Source organism: Lepus europaeus, chromosome 14 (assembly GCF_033115175.1).
Source record: "Lepus europaeus isolate LE1 chromosome 14, mLepTim1.pri, whole genome shotgun sequence".
Lineage (NCBI taxonomy): Eukaryota > Metazoa > Chordata > Mammalia > Lagomorpha > Leporidae > Lepus > Lepus europaeus.
In genome coordinates this window covers 37,886,529-37,904,474 of record NC_084840.1, presented here as the reverse complement: position 1 = coordinate 37,904,474, position 17,946 = coordinate 37,886,529, and the positions used below count along the sequence as shown (strand labels likewise).

Sequence of the window (17,946 nt, the reverse complement as noted above, 5' to 3'; positions counted from 1 at the left end):
CAACGAAGGGTAGCCCAGGTCCTTGGGCCCTGCACCCACATGGGAGACCAGGGGAAGCACCTGGCTCCTGGCTTCGGATCGGTGCAGCGCGCCCACCGAAGCAGCCATTTTGGGGGTGAACCAATGGAAAAAGGAAGATCTTTCTCTCTGTCTCTCTCTCTCTCTCACTGTCCAACTCTGCCTGTCCAAAAAAAAAAAAAAAAAAAAAACTTGCACAAAACAATTCAAAAAAATCATAAACTAGAAAATACTAAGTTCCTGTGGCAGGCTTTCGGCTAGCAGTTAGGCTGCCATTTAAGTCACTTGCATCTCCCACCAGAGTACCTGGATTCAATACCTGATCCTGGCTCTTGACCTCAGCTTCCTGCCAGTGCAGACTTGGAGGCAGCTGTGTTGGCCAAGCAGTTAGGCTCCTACCATTCCTATGGGAGCCCTGGACTGAATTCCTGGCTCATGCATCCCATGTTCGGTTCAGCCCAGTTTTGGTCATTGTGGGCATTTGGGGGAGTGAACCAGCAGCTGGGAGAGAGCTCTCTTACTCTGCCTTTCAAATAAATAAATAAAAAATTTGAGAAGCACACAGTTTGTCGTGAGGATAAGTTAGCCACCCTTCCTCTTTTCCCCTAAGACACCGGGCATCCCACACAGGCTGCCCTACATGGCTGCTGGTGAGGGAGGGAGTTTGCGATTATGTCACCCTGTCAGGAGTGCCGCTCTATCTTCCTGGGAGAGGTCCCTTTGTGAATGTCAACTTCAGAGATGTGTTCTAAGATAGGAAGGTTATCTGGGTAGATGTTGCTTTCTGGAATGTTCCACAGATAACATATTGACTGTGCAACTTGGTCCCACTGCCAAGTAAGCCTTTCTCCTGAGGGGAGGAGAGAGACTCAGGGAAGGTTGTCCCAAAGACCCATTCTTTAGATAAGGGCAGGAAAAGATCCACTGCCTTTCTGGCTTCCAAGACCAAGGTAAATCTCAAGATGGAGGAACTCAAACAATATTTGTGAGCTTCCTTCCAACTCTGCTCCCCGCCCTTCTTCCCAAAGTCCTTATCACCTCACCTAGAAGTCTCGTTGTCATTGTCAGCTCTTCTAATTGGTCATAAGTCATCTATGATTTAGAAATATTTCTGAAATCTGTTCCCTTTGTTCCCATACGCTGACCTAGTTAAGACTTTGAGTGCCTTTCACAACTGTGACTGTCGCCTCTTGTCAATCAGCTGTTCAGTCTCTTACACTGAAACCAGTTTTCCTACTGAAATCACACCGCTTCTCTACCTGTCCTCCAGTGGCCTGATCAGACGTGGCCTTTGTCTGACAACAGCCCACCTGTGGCACCTGTCCCTCCTCTTCTGCAACACCACTTCCTTTCACTGCTTTGAGCCTTTACTCAAGATGTACCCGCTTCCCAGAATGCCTCCGTCCTACCCTCCGCATGGCCGGCTTGACCTTCAGGGTTTCCTGAGCAGCTTTGTCCAGTCCCTCTGCTTTTTGTGCCAACCTAGACTGGCAGTAGTGCTCATTGTCATCAGCTGCTTACGAACTAAATTAAGAGTCTCGGTGGCAGCAACTCTGCTCAGCATTTGTCATTTATCAAGAACTTAGAAACTTTTTATTAAAGATTTATTTGTTTGAAAGGCAGAGTTATAGAGAGGCAGAGAGAGAGAGAGAGAGCGCTTCCATCTGCTGGTTCACTCCCCAAATGACCGTAACAGCCAGAGCTGGGCCTATCCAAAGCCAAGAGCCAGGAGCTTGTTTTGGGTCTCCCACGTGGATGCAGGGGCCCAAGGACTTGAGCCACCCTCTGCTGCTTTCCCAGGCACATTAGCAAGGAGCTGGATCAGAAGTGGAGCAGCTGGGACTCGAACTAGTGCCCATGCAGGATGCTGGCACTTCAGGCAGTATCTTTTTTTTTTTTTTTTTTGACAGAGTGGACAGTGAGAGAGGGAGACAGAGAGAAAGGTCTTCCTTTTCTGTTGGTTCACCCCTCAATGGCCACTGCGGCCAGCACACTGCGGCTGGGGCACCGCACTGATCCAAAGCCAGGAGTCAGGTGCTTCTCCTGGTCTCCCATGCGGGTGCAGGGCCCAAGTACTTGGGCCATCCTCCACTGCACTCCTGGGCCACAGCAGAGAGCTGTACTGGAAGAGGAGCAACCAGGACAGAATCTGGCTCCCCAACCGGGACTAGAACCCGGGGTGCCAGCACCGTAGGCGCCAGCCAACAAAGCAGCTTTTCAATTGAACAGTGAATCCTAGGGCACAAAGCACAGACAGGAGAGCTTCCGTGGACACCCCACAGCACTCTACAAACTGGGACTTTGAGACTCGGGAGATGCCAGGCAGGCTAAGGAGGTGGGGCTTCCCTTGTGTTTAGTTGCTGCTGGTCAGAGGCCTTTCAGCAGTCCTGCCCCCAGGCTGAGGGGCCCTTGGGGAGCCCTCTATGGTCCACACATGCAGAAGAAAATAAAAAACTTTCTGGAGCAGGCATTTGGTACTGCAGGTATGACGGCCACTTGAGACTCCAGCATCCCATATCAGGTGGTGCCTGGTTCAAGTCCTGACTCCTCCTTTTCCCATCCCAGCTTCCTGCTAATGAGCACCCTAGGAGGCAGTGGTGGTGGTGGCTCAGGTTGTATCCACGTGGGAGACCAGAATTCAGTCCCCAGCTACTAGCTTTAGCCTGCCCAGCCTTGGTTGTTGTGGGCATCTGGAGAGTGAACCAGCAATGGAAGAACTCTTTCTCTGCCTTTCAAATAAAATGAAAAATAAGTAAATTTTTAAAATTAGTAACAGATGCATCTTACTGTTTGATTAGCCTATTTGAAATAAACAAACAAAAAAAATCTGCTAAGAGCCTGGCCCACAGGAGCATTGTCTAAGACAGAAAGCTGTGAAGAGGGGGTGGAGGTATTCACTACAACCACCCTGCCTCTGTGAGCCTGCTAGGCTGACAGTGGGTCTTCCTTATAGACGCCGGGAGTTCGTTGCTAGCTTGAACTTTCTCAAATCAACATTGCAGAAGGGTAAATGAGTTGCACAACCACTGAGATGTGGCATCACCCTCTTTTGTATCCTCAGCGCCCAGAAACAACACTGCCCCATAAAGCTCTAGCAGTGCTGCTGCCAGAGAGGCCCGAGGCCCTGGCCTGGAAACCTGGCGTCAGACAGGCTCCCCTTTGTGCCTGGCTGCAGGGCCTACAAGTTGTCTGCATGTATCTTCCGAGGGCATTCCGGGAACAGCCCAGTGCTGTGCTGACTTGAGTTCCTCCCGACTCAGGTCTTAACCTTCCTGTTTGAGAAGTTTCCATCCTCTTTGGTTTCTGTGGATCCAGACAAGAACATCATCCTGCCTGCTAATTGTAGCTTTGGTTTGTTATTCCTTTTCTAGGTAATTGAGATCCATCATCAGGTTATTTGCAATTTTTTTATTGTACGCACTTATTACTATAACCCTTCCTGTTAGTTCAGTTTTTGCTGTATCACATAAGTTTTGGCACGTTGTATCACCATTTTCATTTGTTCTAAGATTTTGTTTTGTTTTCTATTTTCATCTTATTTGAAAGACCAGGGGACTGGCCAGCACCGCGGCTCACTAGGCTAATCGTCTGCCTGCGGCGCCGGCATACCAGGTTCTAGTCCCAGTCGGGGCGCCGGATTCTGTCCCGGTTGCTCCTCTTCCAGTCCAGCTCTCTGCTGTGGCCCGGGAAGGCAGTGGAGGATGGCCCAAGTGTGTGGGCCCTGCACCCGCATGGGAGACCAGGAGGAAGCACTTGGCTCCTGGCTTCGGATCAGCGCAGAGCGCTGGCCGCAGCACACCGGCCATAGTGTTGTACCCGAGCGAGTGTAAACAAAGGAGCACCACACATTGATCAGATTTGATGGTCCTTTGTTGCCAGCGGTGGAGAGTGGGCTCATGCCCTAAAGAACTCTCGACCCTGAAGCCCAAAGCAACAGGGTTTATAAAGGCAAAAACCACAAAATCAGGAGGGGAATACATGGTTACTAGGATCGGGGGCAATACATGGTTACTGGGGTCAAGCTGACCTAAAACCTATGCAAAACTAGTATCAATTATAATCTTGACAATACCAGTTACAGTCTTAACAATTCCAATTATAATCTTGACATTAATCCAGGTATTGGTTTTAATCATATGTAGGACATAGGCAAATTACATTTTTATCATTAACCCAGGTGCAGCCTATCCGCTTCCAAACTTGAGCGATCATGCTAGGGGGTTTCTATGCTCTGCCAAGTGTGATGTAGTGGACTGCTATTGTTCGACTGTTTTAGATCATAGTTTCAGACCAGAGTCTCACGGTGTGTGTGTTGGGGGGGGGGGGGGGCGCACCTTCCCAAAATGGAGTCTCAGGTTCTCCAAAATGAAGTCCCTGCAGTCAAGGTGTTACTTCAATAGCGGCCATTTGCGGGGTGAACCAACAGAAAAGGAAGACCAACCTTTCTCTTTCTGTAACTCTGCCTGTCAGAAAGAAAGAAAGAGAGAGAGAGAGAGGAAGGAAGGAAGGAAGGAAGGAAGGAAGGAAGGAAGGAAGGAAGGGGACTGAGAGAGAGACAGACAGAATCTTTCATCTGCTGGGTCATTCCCCGAATTCACCGCAGCCAGTGGTGGGTCAGACCAAACCTGGAGCCCAGGACTCAATCTGTGTGTCTATTGCACAGATGACTGGAACCCAAGTACTTCAGCCATCACGTGCTGCCTCTCAGGGTATATTAGCAGGAAGCTGGATCACAAGGGGAATAGCCAGGACTTGAACCAGGTGCTCCAGTATGGAATTAGACATCCCAAACGATGTCTTAATCACTAAACCAAATGTCTGCTCCTCTTCCAAAAATTTTTTCTAAAAATATTTATTTACTTATATTGAAAGTCAGAGTTACAGAGAGAGAGGGAGAGACAGAGATCCTCCATCTGCTGGTTCACTCACCACATGGCTGCAACAGTTAGGCCTGGACCAATCAGGAGCCAGGAACTTCATCCAGGTCTCCCATGTGGGTGGCAGGGGCCCAAGCACTTGGGACATCCTCTGCTGCTTTCCCAAGCTAGTTAGCAGGGAACTGGATCCAGAGTAGAGCAGCCAGGACTCAAACCGGTGACCATATGGGTTGCTAGTGATGCAGGTGGTAGCTTTGCCCACAATGCCAACCCCCCAAGAAATTTTTTTATTTTCCTTTTGATACTTTGAATGATCCGATTTCTTCATTCAGTACCATGGTGTTTACTTCCTATGTTCCTGTACATTTTTTTAACTTTTTAATTTTATTTTCATTTTACTTAAAAGGCAGCGAAACAGAAAAAGGCAGAGAGATCTTCCATCTGCTGGTTTGCTTCCCAAAACCCACAATAGCCTGGGCTTGGGAACTCAGAAGCCATTCCTTGTCTCTCACATGGGTGGCAGGAACCCAAATACTGAGCCATCACCTGCTGCCTTCCAGGTTGCACACTAGTGGGAAGCTGGAATCAGAAGCAGAGCTGGATTGGTCCCTCCCATGTGGGATGCGGGCATCTCAAGGGGCATCTTAACCTCTGAGTCAAACACTCCCCCTGTATACCATTCTGGTTTCTTTTGTTGTTGATCTCTAGTTTTTCTCCCCTGGGGACAGAGAAGAGACGTGATACTGTTTCCATATTTAAAATGTGTTGAAACTTGTCTTGAGGACTGATACAGGAGGACGTCCTAATAGGTGAAGTAAGCCAGACACAGCAAGACAAATACCACGGGTTCTCCCTCCCTCGTGAAGACTCAAAGCGTCCATAGTGATTCCTAGCAGCTAGGAAGGTGGGGGGCGGGGGGGAGGGGGAAGGAGGAGGATATATAATGGACAGCAGAACCCTGAGGAGGAGGGAACACAGGAGCCCTGTGTTCCCGGGCACAGCGGGGTGACTGTGGCTCACAGCAACCCAGGCCGTGTTTTATGCAGAACTGGAGGGGAGGAGCTGGTGGGCTGAGGGGACGGAAATGTTAAGTGCAGTACTTCCTATACACATGCATTGAAAAACCGCCCTGTGCCCATACATGGCACAGACATTGCATGTTAATTAAGCAGGAGAAAAAGAGGACTATCCCACCCAGTATCATCTTCTCCAGAGATCCCGTGAGAGTCTGCAGCCTCTCTTCCTGTCGCAGGAAACCGTCAAGGATGTGCTCCCCAAAATGAGGAAGTCACATCAAAGAAAAGGAAGGCGGCAGGGAGAGAGGAGGAGGGGCTGGTGGGAGGATGGCCGGCAGAGGCCCAGGAGACAGAGGCATGGAGGCAATGACCCCAGGCCAGCTTGCTGCCCTCACACACGAACACGGAATGCCCAGGTGTGCCCGGCCCACTCGCCACCTAGGAACCCTGATGTCCCTTCCAGGCACATCTGCTTCAACCTACTGCAGCTGTGCCAAGTTCAGAGAGAAACATCCAGAGCAGGGGGCAGATGTTGGGCCCAGCACCTAAGACACCTGTATCTCATGTCAGAGCACCTGAGTTCAGCTCCGGGCTCTGCTCCACATCCAGCCTCCTGCTAACAGACACCCAGGGAGGCAGCAGGCTATGGCTCAAATATCTGGGTCCCTACCACACACACGGGACCTGCACTGGGTTCCTGGCTGGTCAGTTTGGGGGTAGGGGAAAGCTGGAGGCAGGCTCTGTCGCAACCCTCTGCTCAGGTGTTACTGCCTTTTCCTGAGGCAGCTAGCTAGGTCTGCGTTTGCTGCAAACTGAGAAATATCTTTTTTTAGGGATTCACATATAGGTAAGACCATGAAAAAGAGTGCAAAGGAGCAATTATCACAGTGGTCAGGTGGGGAGGGAGATGTGATGGGGGTCTCCTCGGGGGCGTTCTGAGGTGCTGGTCCTGTTTCGTATCCCATGGTAGGTACGTGGGGTTCACATATTCATACTGACTTTGAGAGACAGAAAAGAGACAGGGAGAGCTCTCAGCCACTGGTTCATTTCCCAAATGGGCTTAGTCCAGGTCTCCCTCCACCCTGGTTGTATATTTTAAAATGTATCTACACATTTTATGCTCTTCTGTATTAACAATTTTTTTTAAAGATTTATTTATTTATTTGAAAGAGTTTCAGAGAGAGAGAGACAGAGATCTTTCATCCGCTGGTTCACTCCCCTAATGGCCACAGCAACCAGGGCTGGGCCAGGCTGAAGCCAGGAGTCAGGAGCTTCTTGATCTCCCAGGTGGGTGCAGGGGCCCAAGCACTTGGGCCATCTTCTGCTGCTTCTCCCAGGCCATTAGCAGGGAGCTGGATTGGAAGTGGAGCAGCTGAGACTCAAACTGGCACCAATAGGGGATGCCGGCACTGCAGGTGGTGGCTTTACCTTCTGTGCACAAAGCCGGGCTCTAATAATATGTTTCATAATAAAAATATTTTCAAAGAATTGAGGACAACTGCTTGGTGGGGGGGGGGGGGGACTTTCTGTGGAAATAATTGGCTGAAGTAAAAGTGATTGTGTTCTAAATTATCCAGGGAATTTTCCGTGGCGGGCTAAAGCCGCACTTAAAGAAAAGCAAGCACAAGGTGTACACATTCTTGCCTCCTGCCAACCTTAACTCCCTGGACAAGTGCATTTTGCCCTGAAGATTTACACGCAACCCAGATGTACATTTGTTCCTGCTTTGTTCTCAGTGCAAAATATATTTTTTGAGAATTGTACGAAACAATCAAAAAAACGGAGCCTGTTGTTCCTACACGTTCTGCCTTTCCCTCTGCAGCCACGTCCAGTTGGCCGGCTATGTGGCGAGCTGGCACCTGACAAAGTAAAGTGTGCTCCGAGGGCTCATAGACTTTGTAGTCTGCACGGAGCCAGAAAGGCATTGTGAAGTAGAAGCGAGGCCGAGGCCGACTGGCCTGGGCTGGGAACACCGTGTGATCACGCAGCGGCAGGGGTGAGGGACAGATTCCAGGATCCCTCCTTCCTCACCTCTGCCTAGTGTGTCACCAAGCTGGGGGATGGGGGAATTCCCTCAGGGCTCAAAACTTGAAGGAGTCTGTTTTTGTTTCCAGCTGGGACCTAGGACCCGCTCTGGTAGCAGACTAAAGGCCAATCAAGTTCATTTCAGGTGACTGCGGTGACTTTGATTAGCATCAGGACACCGTATGGTAATTTGCAGTGCATAGTCTTCCTGTTAACACAGTGGAAACTGGAATGGCGGTGCTGTGAGTGAGACTTCACTAATTCATTCACAAGTATCTATTGACAAATGACCATGAGCCAAGCCAGAGTCCCTCCTCTGTGCCAAGAAGCAGGGCTAATGAACCAATGTGCATACATACGCGTGTGTCTCTCTATGAATGCCCGCGCACACACTTACCTAACACATGGGACACACTGTGAAGAGGAGGTGGGGTCAGGCGGTGGGAGGGCTGAGTGTGTGTGAGAAGGGGCGCTTATGTATAGAGGTGGGTCCTGGCCGGCCTGTGGTCACAGGATGTCTGAAGGCAGTGGGATGGAGCAGCACAGCTTTGCAGGGGAGAGCATGCTAGGCAGAGGAACACCAAGGCCACCTCCTGACATTGCACAAGGTGTAGTTACAAGAACATCCAGCTGGGGCCATATGGGCACCGGATTCTGTCCCGGTTGCCCCTCTTCCAGGCCAGCTCTCTGCTGTGGCCCAGGAAGGCAGTGGAGGATGGCCCAAGTGCTTGGGCCCTGCACCCGCATAGGAGACTGGGAGGAAGTTCCTGGCTCCTGGCTTTGGATCGGTGTAACTCTGGCCGTAGTGGCCATTCGGGGCGTGAACCAACGGAAGGAAGACCTTTCTCTCTCTGTCTCTCTCTCACTGTCTAACTCTGTCAAATAAATTTTTTAAAAAATTAAAAAAAGAACATCCAGCTGCCTGTGACAGGGCTTGAAAGTCCTTCAGGGAGGGGCCGGTGCTGTGACGCAGCGGGAAAGTCCCAGCCTGCAGCGCTGGCATCCCATGTGGGCATAGGTTCAAGTCCCAGCTGCTCCACTTCTGATCCAGCTCCCTGCTAATGCACCTGGGAAAGCAGCAGAGAATGGCCCAACTCCTTGGGCCCCTGTATCCATGTGGGAGACCCGGAAGAAGCTCCTGGTTCCTGGCTTCTAGCTTTGTATCAGCTCAGCTCCGGCCATTGCAACCATTTGGGGAGTGTACCTGCAGATAGAAGACCTCTCTCTCTCTCTCTCTCTCTCTCTCTCTCTCTCTCTCTCTCTCTCTCCTCTGTAACTGTCTTTCAAATAAATAAAATATTAAAAAAAATAAATAAAGGTCAGGGAGCTGTCCCTCACCCTCCGGACAGGTGGCCAGCCCCCCCACCCCGCTGCCCTGTTTCCTCACAGCTCAATGCAGCAGCAGGCACACTGGGACAGGACAGTGGCAGAGCCACGGCCAGCGCTCAGCTTCTGCGTAGGGCTTTCCCACCCTGGGGCCCTTTCCCCTCTTGGGGTCCTGGGGAGGACAGGGTGGAGAGCACAGGAGGACCTGCTTCACAGTAAATTTTATTTTCATTTTACCACAACTAGAACTGGGCCAGGCCACAGTGCTCCATGTGGGTGGCAGGGACTCGACTGCTACCTGCTGCCTGCCAGCTTGGAATTAGAATCAAAGCTGCAACTTGAACCTGACACCCACACCCACACCCACTTCAGCCTGTCATTTTATTACGTATTTGTTTGAGAGAAGAAAAACAGAGAGTTCCCACTGCTTATTCACTCTCCATATATCCGCAGTGGCTGCAGCTGGGCCCAGCCAAAACCAGGGGTAGGGAGTACAACCTACGTCTCCCATATGGGTGGCAGGAACCCAATTACCTGAGCCAGAACTTTTGCCTCCCAGGCTGTACCTCGATGAGAAGCTGTAGTCCAGGAACCAGGCACACCAGGGAACTGGGCGTCTTAGGCACCAGGCTGAACACCTGCTCCACAGAGGCTGTCTTTGAGAGGTGCGATGATGGCTGACTTGGATACTGTTTTGCCACCTTTCTGTGAATTGCTGCAATTTAGCAACAGAAAAAAAAAAAAAAGTGAACAATTATCCCCAAGTGCATAAGCGAACTGCCTTGTGGCACCTCAGCCGATCATTCTATCCCCTGCCCTTTGAACCGCCTCTTTTCTTGGGCTAACCCAAGCCGGTACTTAAGAGCACTTCAGTCTTCTCTCCTTTCCTGAGTCACTTGTTTTTTTCCTGTGACTATGCGTGAAGCATTATCTAGACCTTAAACCTTTAAGCTTTTCATAATTGTGCTTCGTTTCCCCAAAGAAAGGGACTTTTAGGAGATTAAGACTTGCCCTGCTGATAGGTAAAGTGACTGAGAGAAAGAGAGGGAGAGACAGAGAGAAAGGTCTTCTAGCTGCTGGTTCACTCCCCAAATGGCTACAAGGGTCGGGGCTGGGCCAAACCAAAGCCAGGAGCCAGGAGCTTCTCTTCCAGACCTCCCCCATGGGTGCAGGGCCCCAAACACTTGGGCCATCTTCCACCACCTTCCTAGGTGCATTGGCAGGGAGCTGGATGGGAGTCAGCACAGGCATCGCAAGCGAGTGCCACAAACGCGAGCTGCTTGGGCAAATCCTTTCCCTGTGCATGTGTCGCTTTCTTCATGAGCAAGCAGAGGGTGGTGGGATCAGAGCCAGCCCAGTGAGGGGCCCCTGGGATCCAGAGAAAGGTGGCACAGCAGAGCCCTCTGCCCGACAGTGCCCCTTGTGCACTGGCCTTCCTGGGCCCCCCTCCTCCCAGCAGCCTAGGAATGTCCCCAGGGGCAGCTTCCAGCAAAGAGGGATAGGAATTGGCCACCACACACCTCAGCTTCCCAGCCTCTCAGAGAACCTTTGACAAAGATCCTGGCCGCCAACTCAGGCCCAGAAAACACACAGCAAATGTGCGGCTTAATGAATTACCCTAAGGCAAACCCCTGTGTGGCCAAGTCCCAGGCAGGGGCCTGGAGTCGCAGGGACCCAGGCCCACTTGCCTGCAGGGCGGACGCACACTGCCATCTGCCTTTTCTTTCCTGCCCACCTCTCGCTCCCAGGCCTGCCCTCCCAACGAGCCACTTGTGACCGAGATTCCTGTCTCGGGGTCAGTTCTTGGTGGAACCCGGCGTTGGGGATCAGACGAGGAAAGGTGGAGAGAAGACGTCTGGGGAGAGAGCTGAGGAGGAAGAATGGGCTGGCTGTGCTGGAGCCAGGCTGGCCCCGCGGAGGGAGCACAGAGGCCCGGGCACGCAGCAGCCTGGGCCTGCAGGGCAGGAAGCACCTGGCAAGGCTGTGCCCCAGGAAGTGGGTGCAGAGGAGGCTGGGGGGAGGGCTGGCCTGGGGGAGGCGAGCAGGGGCCAGACCCCAGGCACTGACAGGCAAGGTGTGGGCGCACGGAGGTGCTGACACCGTCCCGAGGGCTGGCAGGTTTCCTTCTCCCTCGCTCACACGCTCATGGCAAGGTCAGCTGGAAAAACTCAGTTTAGTGTTGGCCGTTCCAGGCCTAGGACAAATATTTATTCAGGAGAGGTAATTAAAGAACCAAGTCACCTCCACCTGAGCAACACCAAATGCATAGATGTGTGGCTTCCAGACCCTGCTTTGTTCTTAGCCTTGGCTCCCCCGGGAGGCACAGGCAGCACAGCCCCAGCCCTGGCCCAGCGTCTGCAGCCAGGGAGCTGTGTGCGGCAGGCGCAGGCGCAGCCCCCAAGAGGCAGCCCTGGGACAGCCTCTCCAGCAGCAGCAGCCGCCGCCCTACCGGTCTCTCCAGCTGGCTGGGGAGAGTGAATCAGGCTGTTGAAAATTACCCAAACCTAAGGAAGTCTGGGAGGACATGACTCCACCTGCGTGGCTGGTGCTTGCCCGTGCTGCAGTGTGCCACAGGCCTCTCTGGAAATGTTTGTCGTGTAGATTGATGTGCACAGTGAAGATTCTGCTGATCGAAAGCCTCAACACGCCAGGCAAGCTCACGGAGGCAGAAAGTGCACGGGGGCGGCCAGAGGCTGCAGGGAGCAGAGATCCAGTTTCAGTTCCTTCTGGAGATGAGTTGCACAACAGGGAGTCAGCGCTTAGTCCTATGGAACTTCACACCTAACAATGGGAACAATGTTGTGTTGGATGTGACATGTCCTCTGACACAATTTTTAAAAAGATTTGCTTATGTATCTGAAAGGTGGAGTGACTGAGAAGGAGAGGAAGGGAGAGGGAGAGAGAGAGAGAGAGAGCGAGCTGCCATTCACTGGTCCACTCCCCAAATGACCGCAAAAGCCAAGGCTGAACCAGGCCAAAGCCAGGAGCCAGGAACTCCATCCAGGTCTCCCACATGGATGGCAAGGGGCCCAAACACTTGGGCCATCCTCTGCTGCCTTCCCAGGTGCATCAGCAAGGAATTAGGTCTGACACGGAGCAGCCGGAACTCGAATTAGTGCTCCAATATGGGATGCAGAGGATGGTTTAACCTCAGAGAGCCAGCACCCTGCCTGAGTGGGTTAAGCAGCTGCCTGCAAGGGCCAGCATGCCAGATGAGCACTTGTGTAAGTCCCAGTGGCCCCATGTCCTATCCAGCTCCCTGCTAATGTGCCAAGGAAACCAGTGGACGATGGCCGAATTGCTTGGGTCCCTGCCACCCATGTGAGACCAGGATGGAGTTCCTGGCTCCCAGCTTCAGCTTCTCCCAACCTCAGACATTGAGGCCATTTGGGGAGTGGAACAGAGGATGGAAGATCTCTCTCTCTCTCTCCCTGTCTTCTCTGTCTCCAAGCAGTCCCCTTCCCCGCCCCTCGTAACTCTGCCTTTCAAATAAAAAAAATAAATAATGGTTTAAAAAAATAAATAAATCAGGAAGAAATCAGCCAAGGAGTGTGGGCAGCAAAGGATTCACGGCTGTGCCTGGAACAGCTGTGAGCTGTCCTCTTTTGCTAGTGCACCCTGATGAGCAGCTGCAACACCTGATGTTCCCAGGACACAGGAACCAGCAGTCAGAACCCACAGAGACAAGCAGCAGTGCGTTCCGGTCACTGCCCAGCCACTCTGGCTGCCTGGGAGGCAGGTTCGCAGATAAGGCTGGCTCCGCAGGCAGTGCTAGCCACATCCTGTTCTTCTTCTCCTCAGAGCTCTGAGATGCCATTCACAGGCAGGGGCTCTGGCTGGGTCCCTGGGAGCCTCGTTTTGACAGCGAGGCCAGTCATCCCTTTCTTGTTGGCCGGCTGTGTCCTGCACCTGCATTTTCCTAGGATGTCTAAACTGGGCCTGGCAGAGTGATGGTGGTGGGAAAACCGGCTGTTCCCTAGCCAGCTTTGAAGAGTATTGGGATAAATCGGAGCTCAGGGCCACAGGCTCCGGCTCTGACTTCTGACTCAGCACTTTCCTGCCCAGTCAGGTGTGGAAGTGCTTGGCAAGTTGACAGGCCACACAACCACCAACCCACACTCCCTCCCCGGCTGGGGGCCTCCCTGCTCCCATCTCCTTGGAGGGGCAGAATTGAAATCTGCTTTAGAAACCTCGTGTGTCAGACTAATTAGGAAGAGGGCTCTGAATGTGAGGAAAATGTTCATAGTAAAATCCTTTCTTAAAGAAATACACATGGTGGGTCCCTGTCGAGTCCCTGGGCGTTAAGCTGCTACTTGGGAAGCTCCATATGGGTGTAGGGCTTCCAGTCCCAGCCCCTCCACTTCTGAGCCAGCTTCCCTGCTGATGCTTCCTGGGAGGTAGCAGGTGATGGCTCCAGGACTTGGGCCCCTGCCACTCATATGGGAAACTCGGATGGAGTTCTGGGCTCCTGGCTTTGGCTTAACCCAGCCCTGGCTCTTTCGGGCACTGGGGAAATGAAGTTCTCTCCATCTCTACCCTCCTCCCCATCCCCACCTCTCTCTCTTTCTTTCTCTCTCTCTCTCTGTTGTGCCTTTCAAGTAGATGAAAACAAAAATAAATATTTTAAAATGTCTAGAACTCAAACAATAGAATTGGTTGTTGTGGCCATTTGAGAAGTGAACCAGTGGATGGAAGGTCAATCTTTCTCTCTCTTTCTCATTGCCACTCTGCCTTTCAAAACAAAACAAGACAAAGACAAATTGTAGAGGGTAACCCCTGGGCATTTGGAGGAGTGCCCTAAGATAAAGACCAGAGAATTACCTACCTGGGAAAACTTCCCAGACCACAGAAAGCTCACCCTGAGAACATATTGCAGTTACAAGGATACTTCTTGAATTGTAATACATGTTGCAACACAAGGCTGTGGCTGCCATGGCTGCTGCTGTGGCAATAATCACCCTAAGACGGGACTGAGGCTCCGCGTATACCCCTGGACAACGTGCTACAGCGGGAGTCAGCTCCTACCTGACCTGCTTGCCTGTTGCTTCCTTGTAGTGTGCTCAGTAAGTCTATTTCTACCATGATGCTAACCTCAGTCACTCGCTTCCTGCCATACAAACGGTGTAGAATTTTTTTTTTTCAAGATTTTTTTTATTTGAAAGAGTTACACAGAGAGGGAAAGAGAGGTCTTCCATCCACTGGTTCACTCCCCAGGTGGCCACAACAGCCAGAGCTGTGCTGATCTGAAGCCAGGAGCTTCCTCTGGGTCTTCCCATGGGGTGCAGGGACCCAAGGACTTGGGCCATCCTCGGTGTAGACTTTGAATATAGACACTGGCTATGCGTTTTGTTTGTATGACTTCAATATTCTTTCCTTGGCTGCATAGTAGAAGTCAGTACAGTGTCTGTGTGCATCTGGCTGTCAGCACCCACTGATGCGTCTGGAAGTAAGGAGGCTTGTGGGTGTCCAACTGCTCCCTGCGACAGGCAGAATTGACGCTTTAGTTCCCAAAAATAGTTAGACCTCTTAACATGTAATTCTGTGGGATAGGTTAAAGTTCTTCCCAAACCCTTGCGTATGTTGTTAATTTACTCAGCAAACTTCCAGAGCCTAGCGACCTTCAGGGCTGCCCGGTCCAGACGGGACCGGTACAGTGTCACTGTGCATGGAGTGCAGCCATGCACCTGTGCTGCTTTCCAAGAACAGCGCCGCACAGGGAGTGGATGGGGCTTAGTGCCCCCCACGGAGCAGCCTCCCCATCTGCAGAGCCCTCAGACACCCAAATTCCCAACCATCCAGATGGCACCATCGCCCAGCCCCTTCTTTCATATATGTGCAAACAGAGGTTTCTGTAGAGGTGTGGGCCCATGATTGAAGGGTGGCGCCATGGTGCAGTGGCCAGGGTTCCAGTTTGCAGCAATACAAATTCAAAGTTTCTTGTTCTGCCCATTTCTTGGAAATCAACTTGATGCAAGTTACCTAATGTCTGTGATTCTCAGCATCCACCTCCTTCAGATAGTGATAAGGTTACCTATTCCATATTGTGTGTATTAGAAGGACATAATGGAGGAGATAATGCTAAGCTGTGGTATAGCAGGTCAAGCTGCCGCCTGCACACTGGCATCCCATATGTGCACCGGTTCAAGTTCCAGCTGCTTCACTTCTGATCCAGCTCCCTGCCAATGCACCTAGGAAAGCAGTGGAGGATGGCCCAAGTGCTTGGGCCCCTGAACCCATGTGGGAGACCCCAGAAGCAGCTCCTGGCTCCTGGCTATCGTCTGCCAATCTTAGCTCAACCCTGGCTTTTGTGGCCACTTTGGGAGTAAACCAGCAGATGAAAGATACCTCTCTCTCTCCCTCTCTATCTCTCCTTCTTTCTGTGTAACTCTGCCTTTCACATAAATAGGGGCCAGCATTGTGGCATAATGGGTTAAGCCACCACCTGCAACGCTGGCATCCCTTATAGGCACCAATTCTAGTCCCAGATGCTTCACTTCCAATCCAGCTTCCTGCTAATGCACCTGGGAAAGTGGCAGAAGATGGCCCAAGTGCTTGGGCCCCTACACCCACATGGGAGATCCAGAAGAATCTCCAAGCTCCTGGCTTCAGCATGGCCCAGCCCTAGCTATTGTGGCCATTTGGGGAGTGAACCAGTGGATGGAAGACCGGTCTCTCTCTGTCTCTCCTTCTCTTTCTCTGTAACTATGCCTTTCAAATAAATAAATCTTTTTTTAAATAAAAAATAAATGAAAAAAATGTTAAATGTTTACAAAAATTTAAAAAGAAAGATAATCTTGCTAAATTCAATCGAAATAGGATGGCTGTTTTCCTGGTTTATGATCACACTTGGCTCTGCTCCTCAAAGAGACAACAAGGGGCCAGCACTGTGGTGCAGATTAATCCTCCACCTGCAGTGCCGGCATCCCATATGGGCACCGGTTCTGGTTCCTATGTGGATGCAGGGGCCCAAGAACTTGGACCATCTTCCACTGCTTTCCCAGGCCACAGCAGAGAGCTGGATCGGAAGGGAGCGGCAGGAACTAGAACCGGCACCAGTTCTTGTCCCGGCTGTTTCACTTCCAATCCAGCTCTCTGCTGTGGCCTGGGAAAGCAGTGGAAGATGGACCAAGTCCTTGGGCCTCTGCATCCATGCGGGAGACCCGGAGGAAGCTCCTGGCTTCGGATCAGCTCAGCTCCAGCCGTTGCGGCCATCTGGGGAATGAACCAGTGGATCGAAGACCTCTTGCTGTCTCTCCCTCTCACTGTCTGTCTGTAACTCTGTCTCGAGTAAGTAAATCTTAAACAAACAAACAACAAAAAAAACCAGACGCATGGATAGAAAAACAGACCCATGGATACAGGGCTCATGTGCTCAGGGGATGGCAGCCTGCAAGTGGCATCTCACCCCTAGTCAGAAGAGCAAGGACTCCAGGCCAAGGAGCCCAAAGCCAGCTCACTCCTGAAGGCCTAAGGAGGTTTTGGAATTTTCCTTTTGCTCTCTCCTTGGCCAGCCCCTCCCTTTGGTGGAAACAAGTGCTCCAAATTGCTTCAGACCGGTTGGAAAGCTTGTCAGAGCGCCCTGGGGCTGGGGCTGGGGCTGGGCACAGCCCAGGGAACCTGGCGAGAAATCTGGTGCTCTGAAGGCAAAATGCCCTCTTCCCATAGAAAATGGCAGAGGCTGGTGTGGTGGGGAGAGGAAAACAGGAAAAATCCTCCAGGATTTGTTGAATTTGTCATTTAGCTTTGATGTTTGGTGAATTCTTTTGCTTTTATTTATTTATTTAATTTTAAAGATTTATTTATTTAATTTTAAAGATTTATTTATTTATTTGAAAGAGTTACATAGAGAGAGGAGAGGCAGAGAGAGAGAAAGGTCTTCCATTGGATGGTTCACTCCAGTGCTGCGCCGATCTGAAGCCAGGAGCCAGGAGCTTCTTCCGGGTCTTGCATGTAGGTGCAGGGGCCCAAGGACTTGGGCCATCTTCTACTGCTATCCCAGTCCATAGTAGAGAGTTGGATTGGAAGTGGAGCAGCTGGGTCTTGATCCAGCGCCCATATGGGATACCGGTGCTTCAGGCCAGGGCGTTAACCTTCTGCACCACAGCACCTGCCCCTTTTATTTATTTTTAAAAGATTATTTCTCTATTTCAAAATCAGAGAGAGAGAGAGAGAGAGAGAAGGAGAGTGCACTTCCACCCACTGTTTTACTGCCCCAAATACCTACAACAGCCCAGCCAAGACTGGGCCAGGCCGAAGCCAGAAGCCAGGAATTCCATCCATGTTTCCTACATGGGTGGCAGAGACTCCAAATCCTTGAGCCATCCTCTGCTTCTTTCCAGGTGCACTAGCAAGGGCCAGCTGGATCGGAAGCAGAGCAGCCAGGACTGGAACTGGCTCTCCAAAATATGGGATGTGAGTGTCGCGAGCTGCCACTTAACCTGCTGCTACAGAACACCTGTTAGTAAAATGGCACCATCTTTCTAAGCCCAGCCTGGCTTGCTAGCAGTCAGGTGACCCAATAGCCCAATCACAAGCATCAGCTCCACCCCCACCCCAAGGGGATTTGCCGCTCCCACTCCCTTACCTCTGCAAAGCTATGTAAGAGCTGTTCTCCCAGCACAGGCTGTTCCCTCTGAGCACAGGGAGGCAGCCCTTCGGGTTTCCCCTGCCCGACAATGAACCGT

General features: G+C 51.5%; 1 protein-coding gene across 1 annotated transcript in view; it reads left to right on the top strand.

The window, feature by feature from the left end:
• Positions 1 to 17,946, top strand: part of NVL (nuclear VCP like) — a 103,523-nt gene extending 85,577 nt beyond the window's left edge. Inside the window, exon 23 of the mRNA XM_062210448.1 lies at positions 17,602 to 17,946. Within this exon, the coding sequence (XP_062066432.1) occupies positions 17,602 to 17,610 (9 nt within the window). The 3' untranslated portion in view covers positions 17,611 to 17,946. The remainder of the gene's footprint in view (positions 1 to 17,601) is intronic.